This window comes from Rutidosis leptorrhynchoides, chromosome 3, assembly GCF_046630445.1.
Source record: "Rutidosis leptorrhynchoides isolate AG116_Rl617_1_P2 chromosome 3, CSIRO_AGI_Rlap_v1, whole genome shotgun sequence".
NCBI lineage: Eukaryota > Viridiplantae > Streptophyta > Magnoliopsida > Asterales > Asteraceae > Rutidosis > Rutidosis leptorrhynchoides.
This window is the reverse complement of record NC_092335.1, coordinates 145,964,846-145,982,624: the sequence shown is the minus strand read 5'-3', so window position 1 is coordinate 145,982,624 and position 17,779 is coordinate 145,964,846. Positions and strand designations below refer to the sequence as shown.

The window sequence follows — 17,779 nt, the reverse complement described above, 5'->3', positions numbered from 1 at the left end:
CTTTATTACCATTTTGAGCTTGATACATGAAAGGATCTAGTGGGCTTTTTCCCTTCTCCTTTCCCCTTTGAAAACCGTCGGCCTTATGGCCTTGGAGAGTGATTTTTGTTTCAAATTTTGATTACATATTACTAGCATTTTACATCACTTTCTAACACACACTCTTACTTGCAACTCTTTTACTCTCTTTTTATCTCAAGTTTGTAAGTAACAAGCTTTAGCTTCTCTTCTCTTTTTCTTCATTAAAACCGAAACCAAACACCTCATCATCATCATCATCTTTTACTTGTTTACTTACTTGTAGTTGTTGTAGTTGTTTACTTACATGTTGTTAAGAACCAAACTTTCTAGTTTGTTCTTCACTTTATCTTGTTCATACAAGAACATAAACTTTCTAGTTTATGTTCTACATTTAATGTTGAAACTTAAAGTTTACTTTCTTAAAGATCAAAGCCTTGGCTTGAATCTTTAAAGTATGAGCAACCATGAACTTGTTACTTGTTTATTTAGTTTATTTCTTCATTTTGAACATGTTTACTTTCGTGATTTTGATATAATGGTCAAGTATTACAAGTTAATCTTGATCTCATACTTCTTGAAACTAAAAGCTAACTTTATAAGTTCAAGAACATGGAAGTTTAATTTTCTAGTTACAACTTCACATACTTATGAAAGATCTAAGTTTCTATAGCTTATGGTCTACTTATTTTGTCATAATCAAGAGCTCATAAGCTTACATACACTTTACAAGATGAAAATCTAAGTTTCATAACTTATGGTTTCATGAAAGTAAAGATTTATGTCTTATAACTTAGGATTTAACTTAATAACTTTAGATCTAGACTTTTGGGTCTTGGATCTTCAAGATCTAACTAAGAACTATGTTCTACAACTTAAGATCTTGATTAGTTAGTTTACTTTCAAGTTTGTAGTTCAATATTACTTTTATAACTCATGTATGTGATAAATCTAAGATCTTGATGTAACTTTGGTTCATCAAACTACTTACAACACTTAATTGAGTTGTGCTACATATCTTAGACTTGCATTAGTGTTATGATGGTTAAAACTTGGTAAAGATGATGTAAACCCATCAACGAGTTGTACACTTGAAGCTACAAGCATCAAGGATGAGAACCGTGATGAACATCAAGCACCAAGAACCCACCGGAGCACTTTATCTTCTGTTTTCTGGGTCTGAACCGACAACCTGGGCTACTGTAAAGATAATATTCAGTTAGCTCTGTTCTAATATATAATTTTTCGTTTAAGACTCGTCTTAATCCGAGTTACGGTTTAGGATTTATGGCCCTCCGAGTGTCACTATGTCCTTTTAACGTTATGCTGAAAATTCTGACCTACTCGCACTTAGACCGTCGCCACGGTCAAACGAAGACGAGTTTGCTTCAGGAATTTTTACCACAACTAAAGGACTCATATACGGAGCCATGGCCACTGGTCTCACCTCATTTCAGTAGGTATAGAGTCCGTGGTGACTGATCCAAGTCAGCCTTTGTTTTAAACTCTTTTCTAAAATGAAACTTACTTTACACATTTTGTTTGATGATGAATGATGATGACCTTTAAGACCTAATTTACATACATTTAAACCTATTGAGACGATTTACTGACTTAGTAATATTTGACTTAGGTTGAGGACTTTCCGGACCTACATACTTGCTTACTTCTCGACTCAACTTTACTACTACTTTACCACTGTGAGTTATAGCATTCCCTTTTTACTTTAACTATTTTGGGAACTGAGAATACATGCGCATTTTATGTTTTACATACTAGGCACGAGTACTTAAATTCTATATATGTGTGGGTTATTCAACGGCATAAACATTCCCTTTAGCTCGGTAACGTTTAGTCATTGGTTTTTGAACCGGTGAACGCGAATCTTAGATATAGATCCATAGGGTTTGACATCCCCACTCGGACTAGTAGCGCTAGCATTTAACGGGTGTTTAATACTTCGTAAACATACGCACTCGCCAAGTGTACTTTCATGGGGTTATAAACGTTAAGTTAGTTACCAAGTGCCCACGGTTAAACATATACTTTTCATACGGTTTTGATACGCTATTTGTAGCACTGAAATCTCGTGGCCTACCTTACATTACTGTTATACTTAAACTATAGCTCACCAACCTTTGTGTTGACGTTTTAAGCATGTTTTTCTCAGGTGCTTAAGGTTGCTTGCTTCCGCTGTTGTACTAGTCTTGCTGATTAGCCACCCCCTGCCTTGTTAGAGTTGTTACCGCATGAAACATTTTATCTTGCATTCAAACTTTATTACTGTTGAACAATGATTTGTAACGACCTAAGGGCCACATACTATTATTACTTGCTTCCGTTCATAGAAGCATACTTTTAGTTGTAAAACATTTGACGTTGGTTATGACGTCACCTTTTATCATGAATGCAAACTTGTTTTGAAAACGCATATAGTGTTTGACCTTGTAATGATCCTGTTGTTGATGATTCGTACACGATGGTTTTGTACGGGGCATCACAGGTTGGGCCTCCATTAGCCTGTCCCTACTTGAGTTCTTCTATTAATATAATTTGCTTTTCGAAAAAAACGTGTTATTTATGAACTTTTTTTTTTTTTTTTTTTTTGTTTCATTTTTTTTCTTTTTATAATTAGAGTTTGTAAGTTTGGGGAAAGACTGCAGATTCAGGTGAAGAAGAACGCAAAAGACGATTTTACCCTCACATGTGATGCACATGTCAAGACTTAATGAACATTTTTAACGATAGATTGACGGAGGGATGCCGATTACAAATTTTTGCAAATCAAAGGATTCTAAAGGCAAAAAAAAACCCGAAGGACGCTCTTAGCAATATGGGGTATAATACAGGGACCAATGGAGCAAAAAAGTATAAATAATAAGGATCAAGTGACTACAATACCCTCATGTGCCTGGCACATCACTGAATTTAACAGAGATTTTTGGCGACCGTTAGACGGAGGGACGATCCGTTTTAAAAATACAATTCAAGGACTACCAACGCCAAAAAAGAGTATTCGATGTCGACTATTCCTTTTAAAAAAAAGAGATGACCACGTTGGCCTAACTCAACCAATGTCTGTCTTACTCATCAATTTTGTTCAACCTTCGTACCTCCTTAGTGTGTCCACCAAACATAATGAATTTTATCGTGATATATTAATTAAATCAAAAGTTAAACAAAAAGCACGTCTTTCACACAAACACACACCATCAAAGGCACCACTGAATGAAAAACAATTACTTTAACTGGAAGAATTTTGTAAACTAATGTGAGGTAGGCTTCTACCTACTAATATCTAGATATTTTCTTATACATATTAATATCTAGATATTTTACCCATATACATTTACTAATTCCATATTATTCTAAATTTGTATTGTATTTTAACAAAAGGGATCCATAGATAAGAAGTCAAAATGAGAAATAAAAAAGAAAAAAAAAGAAATTAGGCTTTTAAATAAATAATAAAGTAAGGATTAAATGACTAAAATACCCTCATGTGCATGGTGCATCACTGAATTTAACAGAGATTTTTGATGGCCGTTAGACGGAGAGACGATCCGTGTTACAAAATACAATTCATGGGACTACCAGCGCCAAAAAAAAGTTTAGAGATGATCACGTTGGCTTAACTCAACACTGTGTCTTACTCATATCAATTTTTTTGTTCAAACTTCAAACCTCCTTAGTGGGTCCACCAAACATAATGAATTTTATCGTGATATATATATATATATATATATATATATATATATATATATATATATATATATATATATATATTAATTAAATCAAAAGTTAAACAAAAAGCACGTCTTTCACACAAACACACACCGTCAAAGGCACCACTGAATGAAAAACAATTACTTTAACTGGTAGAATTTTGTAAACTAATGTGAGGTAGGCTTCTACCTACTAATAATAATTGCTTACTTTAATAAAGTAGAAGTTTTGGATCCAATCCAAAAAAAATTTTAAAAAAACGAAGAAGAAAGAGACCTTGCATTTATGTTATTTTAATATTTTTTTCTTGTAATAATAGAAGTCCAGTCTCATGTTTGTTCAATTCAGCCTCATGTTTGTTCATCCCCAGGCACTTTAAATTTTGTCACCATCATATAATTTCTCCAATCATCCCATCAATTTCTTCATCGTTTTAATTAGATGGATTCTTTTGTGGAGCCAGTGGTCTTCAGAATACCCTTTGGATTTATTCAAGAGGCCACCAAAAACTTCACAAATATTATCGGGAGGGGAGGATATGGCGGCGTTTATAAAGGAGAGCTGACACTCTCTGGGAAACTTACCACTGTTGCTGTTAAGCGACTAGACAGTAACCTTACTCGTCAGCGCCATAAAGAGTTCTCAATGGAGGTTCAAGTCCTCGCTCGTCTTAAACATCCAAACCTGGTTTCCCTTGTTGGTTTCTGCGAAGAAGACCCTGAAAGAATTCTTGTTTATGAATATGCCAATCGCGGAAGCCTCGATAAGTACCTAAATACGGTTGACCATTCCGGGTCTTCACTAACATGGAAGCAAAGACTAAATATCTGCATAGACGCAGCACGTGGTTTGGATTATCTTCACAATCATGCAGAAGAACAGTACCGAGTCATTCATGGAGATATTAAGAGTTCGAATATTCTCATAGATGATAACGGGAAAGCAATGATCACGGATTTCGGTCTTTCAAAATTTGCTAACACCACGGATGATATTTGTTTGATCTCTACGAATGTATGTGGCACATTAGGGTATTGTGATCCGAAATACATTCAAACCGGATTATTGACAAAGGAGTCTGACGTTTATTCATTTGGGGTCGTATTATTTGAAGTCTTGTGTGGGAAAGATCGATATTTACCTCAATTAGTCATGAGGTACTATAGAGAAGGAAAGCTTAATCAGATTATCGATCTTAATTTGAGCATTTACATCAACACCGACTCAATGAAAAGGTTTTCACGTATTGCATATCAGTGTCTGTTAGATGATCCAGAAGCACGCCCAACGATGGATACCGTATTACAAGAACTTGAAACAGCATTACAACCCCTGGTAAGTTAATATTTGTTTAATACTCTCAAGTGATTTTTGTGTCTAAATAACCAGGAAAGTTTGAGACTCCGCTTAATCAACATTGATCACTTGCAGATCGGACTTCAAGTGATTGTCTCTGCAACCAGAAACTTTTCCGATGAAAATCTCATTCAGAAAGATGAATTGGGAATGTATTACAAGGGAAAAATGTTTCTATCCGGAAAGTTGACTGATATCATTGCACGAAGAGTAGGCTATACATATGAGCAAAATGCTGGGTTCTGGACGGAAATTTACATGCTTGATAGTCTCAAGCATAAAAATATTGTCTCTATTGCTGGATTTTGTGATGAAAATGGTGAGAAGATCATCATTTACGAGCGTACAGTTCATGGACATCTAGATCGGCATCTTACTGATGCAACTAAATTAACATGGATCCAAAGGCTGAAAATCTGTTTAGGTGTTGCGCAAGCGTTGGATTACGTTCATTATGATGTCATACATTGTGACATTAACAGCTCTAAAATTTTATTAGATGAAAATTGGGAACCCAAGATATTTGGTTTTGAACATTCCACGAAATTTCCTGGAGGTTGGAGACATCGCCTTCTTTCGTCTCACCACTTTGATACCTCAAACTACAGAGACCCAACATGTATAGATGCCACTACTGTGACACCAAGATATGATGTTTATTCATTTGGGGTGATGTTATTTGAAGTCCTTTGTGGAAGAAAATCTTTTTTGATTAAAGATGGTGGAGTACATCAGTCTCTACTTGAACTGGCTAAACGCTGTCTTGCAGATGAAAAGTTGGATGAGATAATTGATAAGGGTCTAAGGGACCAAATGGAATTACAATCATTGAAAATCTTCTCAGAGATAGCATATCGCTGCTTGGAGGAACAAATGCGACGTCCTACTATGGATCAAGTTGTCAAAAAACTGGAGGAGGCGATAGAACATCAATGGAAACAGGAAAATATGGTTTTAAGGGAACACCAAACAAATGCTGATGAGGCTACACCATCCGCCATCTTAAAGGTAAACTATATATATCTTTTATACAGGTGTTTGTGGATATATAAAACTGATTAGAGATGATTTTCAACTTCATAATTGTGTGGTTTATGTTTACTACTTTCACCATCACTGAAAATACTAAATACAATAAGTATTTTACCAAATCAAAAAGTTTATAGGTTTGAAGCTAGTTGATTGAGTCATTTCAAATATTGTCTTGAAACATTCACTTCAACATTGTAAATGACTTCATGAACTCGTGTACACGTGTTAGGATACATTTTTGGTGCATCAACATGTAACACATACTACATCTGTCCCATAATAATTGTCATGTTTTAACTTTTCAAAGTCAGACTTTCTTAACTTTGACTTAAATATATGTGATTGCGTTATATAATATTCAATGAAAATTTTATGGCTGGATTGGTTTCTAAATGTTCTGTTTATTGGTATGAGTTTCATTAACTATTATATAACACAAATAAAGATATTTGAGGTCAAAGATGAAAAAGATTGACTTTGAAAAGTCAAAACATGACACTTATTATGGGACGGAGAGAGTAAAAGATATTATTCTTAGTAACCCTATATTATAATTCTTACTATCCTGCTTTGTTGAACATAATTATATTGAATACAACAACAACAACCACAATACTCAATCCCGCGTATGCAGGGTATGGGGGGATAATTATTATATTGAATATTTTAATAAATTTCAAGTGGAAATAATTACTCTCCTGTTTTGATAACATAATTATTCTGTTACTAGTACCTATTCTGTCCATTTAATGAAATTCTAGAGTGGATGAACAAGGTATAAAGGAAATTTTTGTTGCTCAATTTTGTATAATACATACTTGCATGTATAAGTTACAACACTTCTCATTTCATTTAACCTAGTAATTTCTGTAGAGGGGAAACTTGGACCGCATGACGATACAACTAGCTGATATAATTACTGCCACCAACAATTTTGACAAGGACTATTGTATTGGGTCAGGAGGTTATGGGATGGTGTATAAAGCAGATCTTGAACACCATGATGTCCAAAGTTTGTCATCAAAAGAAGAGAATAAAAAAGATGCACGGCCCAAACGACGTCGCACAGTAGCAATAAAAAGAATAATGAATAGACAAGATGATCAAGGCGAACAAGGGTTTTTTGCAGAACTTGAATTGCTTACTAGTTGTAATCATTGCAACATTGTCTCTCTTCTTGGATTTTCCCTCCAAAATAAAGAAATGATTCTTGTGTACGAATACCTTACTAATGGGAGCCTCGATGATTATTTGGCAAGTGCTGAAAGGAAGGTTAATCTTAATTGGTGTCATCGATTACAAATATGTCTTGATATTGCAAAGGGGTTGGAGTACCTTCACACCAACAAGGAGGGAAAACCAAGAATAATACACAGAGATATTAAAAGTGCAAATATCTTATTGGATGAAAGTTGGAATGCCAAAATTGCTGATTTTGGTCTCTCAAAATTCCACCCGGCAAATCAGTTAGCGAGCACTATCCTAACTAAACATGCTGTAGGTACAGAGGTGTATTTGGATCCAGAGTATATGAGTACAGGCAGGTATAAAAAAGAATCTGATGTTTATTCCTTCGGAGTAGTTCTGTTTGAATTACGATCTGGGAGGTTGGCCTATGATTCACATTTCATTGAGGAAAATGTTAAGGGGCTTGCACCTATTGCACGACGACGATTCAACGAGAAAACTCTAAAGGAATTAATAGATCCTAAGATGATAGAAGAAGATGATGATCATACGTTCACTCTAAATAGAGGTCCTAATCAAGATTCTTTCGACGCATTTTCGAAAGTCGCCTACCAATGCTTGGCAGAAACTCAAGCCAAGCGTCCAACAATGGAAACCGTCATCAAAGAACTTCATAAAGCATTAAACTTTCAAGTAAGTACTGCTTTTTGAAAGTTAAAAATAACGAAAATCAATTCATACTGTTATAAGTTATCACCCGACATGTTTTGATGAAACTGTTTGCTGTTTAGTATAAACTTGTTCTGCTGCGAATATATATATATATATATATATATATATATATATATATATATATATATATATATATATATATAGTGGTAGGATCAAGAGGGAAGTAACCAATCGGGGGAAGCAGGGGGAAGCAAATTTTTTTTTTTTTTTTTTTGTTTTTTGAAAAAACTTTGTTCACGAACATTATAGATGGGATGAAAATATGAACATTTAATAAAGAGACTTTGTGACAAATGTTTTTATTTTGGCGGGAAAACGCACGAAGAAGTAATATATATATAACAATTATCGTGTTTTTCGAGCATATGTTGAGGTTTTAGCTATTGGGGTTTAGATATTAGGGTTTAGATAGTAGGGTTTATAGGGTTTAGATATTAGGGTTTAGAAATTTAGGGTTTAGGGTTTAGATTTAGGATTTAGATTGAGTTTTTAACACGAACGGTTTAGAGTTTAGGGTTTAGGGTTTAGGGTTTATGGAATAAACCCAAAACACCAAACCCTAAACCCTAAACCCTAAACCCTAAACTCTAACTCGGGCTAAATTTTACTTCACAAAACATGGAAAAAAACGTTCATATTCTTCACGAACAATATTATCTTGAATGTTATTTTTGTCGATCGTTTTCCCGCTTAAATAATAACATTCATCACGAAGTGTCTTTTCTAAATGTTCATATTTTCGTGTGATTTTGATGCCGGGAAAAAAAATTCCAAAAAAAACGATTTTTTTTTTTTTTTGCTTCCCCCCGCTTCCCCCCGATTGGTTACTTCTCCATTGATCCTGCCCCTATATATATATATATAGTAGAGGGATCAAATTTGTGTGAGAACCCTGAGAACCAGAAATTCGAGCAAAAAAGTTGGCGGGCGAACAAAAATGGGAGCTGGTCGAACAGTTTTTGTTAGATGCAAAAATGGCTTGGTTGTACTATTGTGGTTCTACATTTTAAATTCGAACAAAAAATGGGCAATTCGAACAATTTTTGACATGTTCGAACAATTTTTCGTTCTACAATTTTGTTAATTCGAACAGATTTGGTGAAATTCGTGTGTTTTTTGCTCGCCCGTGTCCCAATTTTTTGTTCGACTTCGTGTGAGTTTTGTTCGCCCGTGTCCCATTTTTGCTCGAATTTCGGTTCTCAAGGTTCTCTCCAACTTTGAGTTCTCACTGAATCCTCTCCATATATATATATATATATATATATATATATATAGATGTTTGGATTAGAAATCGGTTAATTCGTGTTCTATTTCTAGTTTTATATGAATCTGTGAATGTATATCGATATGTATATGTATTATATATTGATGAAGAACAATGAAGAAGATGAATGTATATGATGATTACAGCAGATAGAATAACATTGTGCTAAAATTCAGTAGGAGAAGGTGATTACAAGGTTGAGAGGATTAGGTTAACTAGGTGAAGGTTAAGGTGTAAGTGTGAGTAACTAGTGAGGGGAAAAGCTTAGTGTTTAAGCTAGCTATGAGGTTTTTATATGACCTCATTACAACAGCAAATAACATCTATAAAAATAAGCCTAACAATCTCCCCCTTAGATGTGATTTGTTGTTAATCACCTTCGTACTCTTGTACTGTTCGGGGTCTTGGGAATATCTTCGATGTCTTAAACTCTCCCCCTTGAAATAAGCATAGTTGTTGAGTTAATAGGCATAGTTGTTGTCTTGAAATGGAGAGTCTTATTCTTTCGGAAGATTCTTCATTGTCGAATAAGAATGATCACAATGCACACCATATCTTGGTTTTGACATTGTTTCTCTCCTTTGGTGTGCGTTGTCCAAATATGTCTTGATGGAATTCAGAGGGGTGTAGGAAAGAGTTTGTTTGATGAGTTTCTTTAACTCCCCCTTGAACGATGACTTATCATGCTCCCCCTCAATCGGACAAGGAGAGTTTGAAGTATTGTTGTGAAGAGTTTGTGTCGGAGATTTGATGCGGAAGTTTGAGTAGTGGGTTTCTCGGTTTGCTTTGTCATTGTTTTTGGTGAACAATTTGTAGGTTTGGTCGATGTGGTTAATTGATCTTGCATTCCATCGAGGTTGGATCTTGGTTTGAAAAGGTTTTGGTTCAGCCTGAATCATGGGTCGTGGCTTAAGGGAAAGTAACTCTTTGAATGAGTACTGTGGTTTTGAAGGTGTTTTAATAAACGGTGTTTTGTTCGAGTTGATGGATGATTTTTCTAAACTTGATTGCTTCGGTTTATGAGAAAACCATCTGTTTTGATCACGAAATCCGGTGAGTTCTCCATTGAGCCCATAGGTAGGTTCCAAAAATGGTTTATTTGTTTTGGAGTACACTCGTTGTCGGTGGGAAACGAATTTGTGAGGTTGGGTAACCTTGGGGATCTCAGTTGAATGAACCTTTTTCTTAACCGTAGGAAAAGAACATACTGATTATGAAATCTCTGGTTCATTGAATTCTGGGATTTCAACTTGTATACCCATCGACACCATTGTTGGTTTAGGAGTTGGTGTCGATTTAACATCTAACTCATGTTGCAGATCAGAAATGCGTTTTTCAAAGACACAAGTTAATGTTCGGTTATGAGTTTGAAGATTATCAACAGTAGCGTGAAGTTGTAGAATGGTCTTTGAATCAAACTCACATTTGGACTTGAGATAACTATTTTCTGCTCGAAGAGTTCGAATTGTCTTATTTTCTTCTATGAGTTGAACAACTTTCTGTTTGAGTCCATTATAAAGTATTTCAGAATTGAGTCGTTCCTTGTGAAAAGAATCTTTTTGACTTTGTAGCTCTGCTTGACTTTCCTTGTACAACCGTACTTGACTCTCTAAATCGTTTTGAAGAGTAGACACTTTCTTTTGTAAGAGCTCCTCCCGTGATTTACTCTCTGAAAGTTCAAAATCTTCATAGATCTTGATTGTACACATCTGGTGTTTAAATCTTTCTAAATCTAGACCTCTCATCCAACAAGTACACATACCATTTTGATGTTTTTGATTATCATCTGATGTTGGTATTGGAGGTGGCACTGAAGAATTATTCATCATTTGAAGTCTTCGTTGCAACAAACCGAACTTCTGAATATTTTGTTAGAAACTTTCATGAGAACGTTAAATTTCTTGGTTCCGTCAGTCCTTCGTTAGAAAAACTAACTTTGCAACACCAGTCCTTCAGTTAACTTCTTTGGGCTTGAGTAGTTTAATCAGTTGGGCTTGAAACAATTGATGAACCCAACTTACTTGGGTCTCTTAGTACAGATGAGCTGCAACAGTAACTAAAAAATAAAGTGCAATGGATGGGATTCGAACTTGTGACCAGTTTAAATTCAAAACAAGGAGAAAACCAGCTGAGCATGTTTGTTTTTATGAAATATAATGCAACTGACAGTTTAAATCCCTTGGTACTGTTTTGTGTTTCTTCCCAAAAACAAATACGAACAACACTTCACCAAAAACTAATCACTCTTTGATTATTCCTCAATGAAATATCTTCTTCTTCCTCAATTGACCTGAACCAAAAACGTATAATCCACTTCTTTAATTCGTTCAAGTTTCAATACCTATCACTATGATCTTCTTCTTCTTTTTTTTCATATATATATATATATATATATATATATATATATATATATATATGTGTGTGTGTGTGTGTGTATATATATATATATATAGTTATTATAATTAGATTTTACTTATTTCTGTTTACTACAAACAAGCTTAGTCAAACTATATAACACACTGTTGCAGGGAGAGACCATGGTACTCTTAAGGTTTCAACACGGTGATATAGTTCGAGCCACTGAGAATTTTGCAGAAAAGTATCGTGTTGGGTTAGCCACATATAATACCGTGTACAAAGCAGAACTTCTTGATCATTTTGAAAGTAAGAATTCCTCTTCAATAGAAGAGAAGAACAATACTGGTGAAGAACTAAGTAAACGCATCACTGTAGCATTGAAAGTCATCTCTGGTAGAAAACATGGGCAAGAAAAACAAGATTTCCTTGCAGAAATTGAATTGCGTACTCGTTATAAGCATCCCAACGTAGCCTCTCTTGTTGGCTTTTGTGACAAGGGTCCCGAGATGATCCTTGTATATGAGCATGGTTCTGATGGAAGCCTAAATGGCTATTTGAGAAGCGATCATAATATAAGGAGTAAACTGACATGGAAGCTACGTCTACAGATTTGCCTTGAAATTGCACGTGGACTAAATTATCTTCACACCAAGATGGACAGCAAACATAAGATAATACATGGTGACATAAAGAGTGAGAACATTCTTCTGTTCAAGAAGTCGGAGGCGAAGTTAGAGGCAAAGATTGCCTACTATGGACTCTTCAAATTACACCCAGATAATCAAGATTCTAGCACTCCTCTTACTAATGATACAAAAGTGTATTGGGATCCTAGATATCAAAGGACGGGTAAGCTACAAATAGAATCAGATATTTACGCTTTTGGGGTGGTTCTATTTGAGATTTTTTGTGGGAGGTGTGCATATGATCCTGATTACATGGTTGAAAATGACAAAGGGCTTGCACCCATTGCATGCCGCCGCTACAGTGAAGGAACCATAAAAGAAATGATGGATCCTATCCTTTCACAAGAAGAAACTGATGTGTTTTCTACGAACACAGGACCAAATCAAGATTCTTTAGATGCATTTTTAGATATTGCATGTGAATGTTTGGGAGAAACTCAAGCCAAGCGTCCGAATATGGAAACTGTCATTAAAGAACTGGAGAAAGCATTGGACTTTCAGGTAAGTCAATATTTTCAAAATATAACTTTCTTTCTTCACTTTCACGTGCATGTTCATTTAGAAAACATAAGCCTATATGTATTTGACCTAATCCACTTAGTAATAATAGAGCTTATTATTTGGTAACTTATTTCGGTCTTTTAGGATGAATATTGAATTTAACCGATCAACTTTACTCGCTCTATTGGTTAACTCTCTAAAAGGTTTTAGATTGGCTTGTTTAGTCTTTAAAGTTCAGTTGTATTATCCATGAGATGAATGATACCTATTTTCACTTCCGTTCCAACCAACCAACTTTATGCAGCTCACGTCCTAGTTTATCCTCCCAAATTTTATAGCGTTGAGCCTAGGTATCCAAAGACTCACGCGGATGTCAGATATGTTCCCCAATTCCCCAGACTTCCACTTCATCATTATGAACTTAAATGACCGACCTTTTTGGATCGATAGCCCAAACATGTCATGCACATAGGCCCATAAGTCCCTGAGTAGACTAAAACTAATGATAGAGGTAGGTTCCCCCATACTTATATGCACACATTTGTTTCTTTTAATTTCCTTTCTGGGACACTTATTAACCGATTATCTCCTACAATCACCATTTGATCGGTTTGTCCACATGACTCCCACAAACACGTTCAATACGATCTCGACTTTTTCCCTGACCCCCAACCTCTTCCACAATCACGTCCACAGTCATCTCAGTTTGAACCTCCGTTGTCACTATGCGCCATCCACACATTTGGGCTACAATCGTGGCTTTAATACCATTTGTTGGATTGATAGCCCAACCAACATGTCCTGCATATAAGCCCATAAGTCCTTAGTACTCTAAAACTAATAAGTATCTTAGTACTCTAAAACCAATTAGTGATAGAGGGAGGTTCCGCTAAGCTTATATGCACACATTTGTTTCTTTTAATTTCTTACGTGGGACACCCATGAACCGATTATCTCCAACAGACCTCGTGTATTTTAATTATGAAGTTGACTGGAACTCTCGTGATTCACAGGAAAACCTCATGAACAAGCTCCAAATTTCACTTGAAGACATCGAATTTGCAACACGAAACTTCAATCAAGAGGGTTGTGTTAGAAAGGGAAAAGACTGGAAGGCATACAAAGGTCAACTACCACATGCTAATATATGTACATCCATTGTTGCAAAGCGGTGGAATAGCAAATCTGGTGAAGGAGATCGTCAGTTTCGGACGGAACTTGATATTCTTCTCAAGTGTCAGCATGAGAATATCATTGGTCTTGTAGGCTACTGTAACAACATGAATGAAACAATTATCGTTTACCCGGATGTGCCTAATTGTAGTCTTGATATGTATTTGAGTGATGCTAGTTTTAACTGGATGAAAAGGCTCGATATATGCATTGCCATTGCGACCGGATTAGAATTCTTTCACAAGCATGATATGACGCTAAATAAGGTCGCACTCAGGGACATCAAAAGCAGTAGCATTCTACTAAATGTTGTCGATTGGAAGGCTGCCTCCAAAATGAAAACAAAAATAAAAGATAATTGGAAGGCAAAAATTTCTGTTCAGGAGATGTTCTTATTAGATTCAATACAGTTGGACATGGAACATGTCAGCACTGATGGTTACTGCTACATTGACCCAGAGTACGCCAAACGGGGTCTGTTAACCGAAAAATCTGTTATTTATTCATTTGGGGTGATTTTATTCGAGATATTATGTGGGAGACTGGCATGGGTTGAGGGATATGTGAATCACAGTGAACCATTAGTCCCTTTGGCTAAAAGGAAGTATGTAGAAGGAAAAATCGATGAAATTGTGTTTGAAGGTTTAAAGAAACAAATTGTGCCAACTTCACTCACTACATTTGCAGATATTGCCTATCGATGTTTGTGCGATGATGGCGACGAGCGACCAGAGGCAAGTGAGGTTGTAAAACAACTTAAGAAAGCATTAGAATTCCAGGTAAGCGTTTATTTATCATTCTTTCAGTGCATGTATGCTGAAAAAGCATTATCATTCGGATAAATTATCAAGCAATTGGTTAACTTTAATATTTTGAATTGATGATGTAATGTAAATGTATAGGAGGATGATGAAATTTGGGAACCCCAACTGCCTGGAAATTATAAAGAAATCATCGGTATGTCAGATTCCCCCGAGATGTACTCTTCTGAACGGAAAAAAGATCTCTACAAAGTTTTATCCGAAGGAATCTTCATTCAAAATCAGAAAGTGGTAATACCTTTTTCACTTTATTTTGCGAATTTGACATGGGCTTGTGATATTTTGGTCTAATTTAAAACAATTTTTTAAATGCTGATGTGATTCATATAAACAAATGTATAATCCTTAATGTTTTGGTTCTGTTATATATGTATAAAACAGTGGCTTTCACTAAGCAGTACTGGTAGGGTTAATACTTTGATATCAGCAACAATGTTTTCGTATGGAGACCGTAGATCACATAAGTGCAGATCCATTGAAAAGTCATTTACAAGGTTCTGCTGTCTCTCTGCTACCATATATATATATATATATATATATATATATATATATATATATATATATATATATATATATATATATATATATATTGAATGGGATATAGGTGATGCTTAGTTTTTTTTAAAGTTTGTAATGTCATGCAGATTTCCTAAAGTGGCGAAGATGATGGATATATCAAATTTGAAGATCCAAATAAAAATAGATACTAACGTTTTATCTTCGGATGTTACTTATGGTGTCCGTTTGGTCTTCAAGTTCTGCGATCCAATAATAGTTTCTAGAAAACTGACTTATGTGAACCTCAAGTACCGAATGGGGGATAAAACATTACATTCATATTTTGCAACACAGAGAGATGATGACAGTGGGTGGATGATGATTGAATTGTGCCACTTCTTGAAACAGAAACAAGAAGATACCGTTTTTGAGGTTTTATTAGAAAGCTTCTCAGGATGTTATTGTGAAAGCCGTTCGATTTATGTTCAAGGCATCGAGTTTAAAGCAATCGACAAGGTACCGTACGCCTGAGAATATTCTTTGGTTTATTTATTTGAGAATGGTGCTCAATGGAGTCAATGCACTAGTACCATTCTCAATTTCTGTATTACAAGTTGTGAATATGCATTTACTTTTTTAATTACAGGTGAATAAGAAAGAAAGCGAGAAATTAAAGGGAGGGAACGTAACGAAATGTCTTATTGTTTCTGCAAAGGAGTTTTTGTACAACCCTCCTAGAATGAAGTCCTTTCAGTTTGAACCCTCAGATAAGTCAAGGTTTGCCTTTTTGCCTCATCCTATTTGAACTCTTTAGTATGCGTTTTCTTAAAATGTAAGAAATAAAAAATGCTCAAAACCTATATTCAGTATGCGTTTTCTTAAATACCTTAAGTAGCCAACATGTTAATTTGAATTTATTTATGAAAATTCTAAGTTATATGATATGATAATATTATATGGCCATCAACATGTCCTACATACAAGCTTAAGAGTTCCCTAATACTAACCAGTTGGTGATAAAGGGAGCTTCCCTTAAGCTTATATACACACATTAAGTTCTTTCAGTTTTCTATGTGGGACACACAAACTGATTAGCTCCAACAAATTCAACCTATATTCATAACTTCAAATCTCATTCTCATAAGTTGTCTAATAAAGATGTAAGGCTGCATTCATAAGTCTGCGACAAAATGGTGACGTCTCATATGCACCATATCATCTATTAAAAAGATATTATATATTTTGTCCTTAAAATAATTAAGTAATCTCATGAAATGTTGAACATGCAGATTTGAAGATGTGGTGGACCTTCCACGAGAGCAAGTGTTTAGGATCAAGTACAAGATTGAAATTAAAAAGTTGTCTCCATTTACAGAATATGCATGTTACCTTGTGTTCAAGCTTTCAGATAAATGTCGCGGGCTGTTTAGTCCCGTGAAAGTACGGAATATACTCCATAAGAAAAACAAGCCAATTAAGTTTATATATTTCAGATCCCCAGCTCCATATAATCAATATGATTGTGCTAATTGGGTTCCAGAACCGAGGAAAGATGGATGGATGGAAGTTATGGTGTGGAAGTTCAACTCAAATTATAATAAGAGTGGTAAGAACATAATTCCTATGCACTTGCAACTCGTAGCTTACGAGGGAACAATGTCAGGGCTTATAGTTCGCGGCTTAGAGTTTCGGCCAATGTAGATAAAGTATCAGCGTGTTTCAACTGTATTACGTTGTAATGAACAACAAGCTGTTTTGAAACGAATGTTATGAAGAATACTGTATATTGGTAGTACGATCATCTAACCATTTGTACATAATAATCTGTTATTGAAAGAATACTGTCATTCTTTTTTCTTTTCCAAGTATGAAAGGGTCAAAGTTTTTTTAATGTCACTAATATACCCTAAAAATGTACTTTTTTTAAGCCAAAAACTTAAGTTTTAAAACCAATGAAAGAGCCAATCAAAGAATGATACAAGACAAGGCCCGACACGCCTCGCTACTAGAAAACAACCCTACAATAACAAAAGAACTTAGGAAAACTATCTAAAGGTGAGCCGGATGGATCCAAAAAACAAAACGATCAAACAATTCTACCAACCAAAAAGGCGAAACGAGATCATCCAAAGCCAACCAGAAAGCCTAATGATGGGCGTAAACAACCACAAAAACATCGATGGCCAACAAAAACAAACGATCAAAACACAAAATGACACTAACAACAAAAACGACGATGACCCCTACGTAATATTCCCACAAATTTAAGGAAAAAATGGGTCTAGACCGAACCCGACTTGGGTTTGACCAACCCATTCATGAAACAATACCCAAACCCGACCCAACCCAACCCATTACCAGGGATGTTAACAAGATGCAACTCAGTACTTAATTTTATTATAACACATAAAGGTTATACACTTGCA

General features: G+C 35.2%; 1 protein-coding gene across 1 annotated transcript; it reads left to right on the top strand.

Annotated features, from left to right (window-relative positions):
• Window positions 1–4,185: 4,185 nt before the first annotated feature.
• On the top strand, window positions 4,186–17,164 carry LOC139900476 (uncharacterized). Its single transcript, XM_071883244.1, has 10 exons — window positions 4,186–5,079; window positions 5,134–6,108; window positions 7,006–8,013; window positions 11,845–12,861; window positions 13,875–14,813; window positions 14,937–15,086; window positions 15,237–15,349; window positions 15,500–15,869; window positions 16,000–16,130; window positions 16,643–17,164. The coding sequence occupies exons 1-10, from the start codon at window positions 4,186–4,188 to the stop codon at window positions 17,052–17,054; spliced, it is 6,009 nt and encodes a 2,002-aa protein (XP_071739345.1). The 3' UTR covers window positions 17,055–17,164.
• Window positions 17,165–17,779: the final 615 nt, after the last annotated feature.

Bases quoted from the DNA above. Each gene is read 5' to 3' on its own strand.
- LOC139900476 (XM_071883244.1), top strand. From the start codon at position 4,186: ATGGATTCTTTTGTGGAGCCAGTGGTCTTCAGAATACCCTTTGGATTT. The intron at 8,014-11,844 runs GTAAGTACTGCT...ACACTGTTGCAG, and splicing joins ATAAAGCATTAAACTTTCAA to GGAGAGACCATGGTACTCTT. The intron at 16,131-16,642 runs GTTTGCCTTTTT...TTGAACATGCAG, and splicing joins GAACCCTCAGATAAGTCAAG to ATTTGAAGATGTGGTGGACC.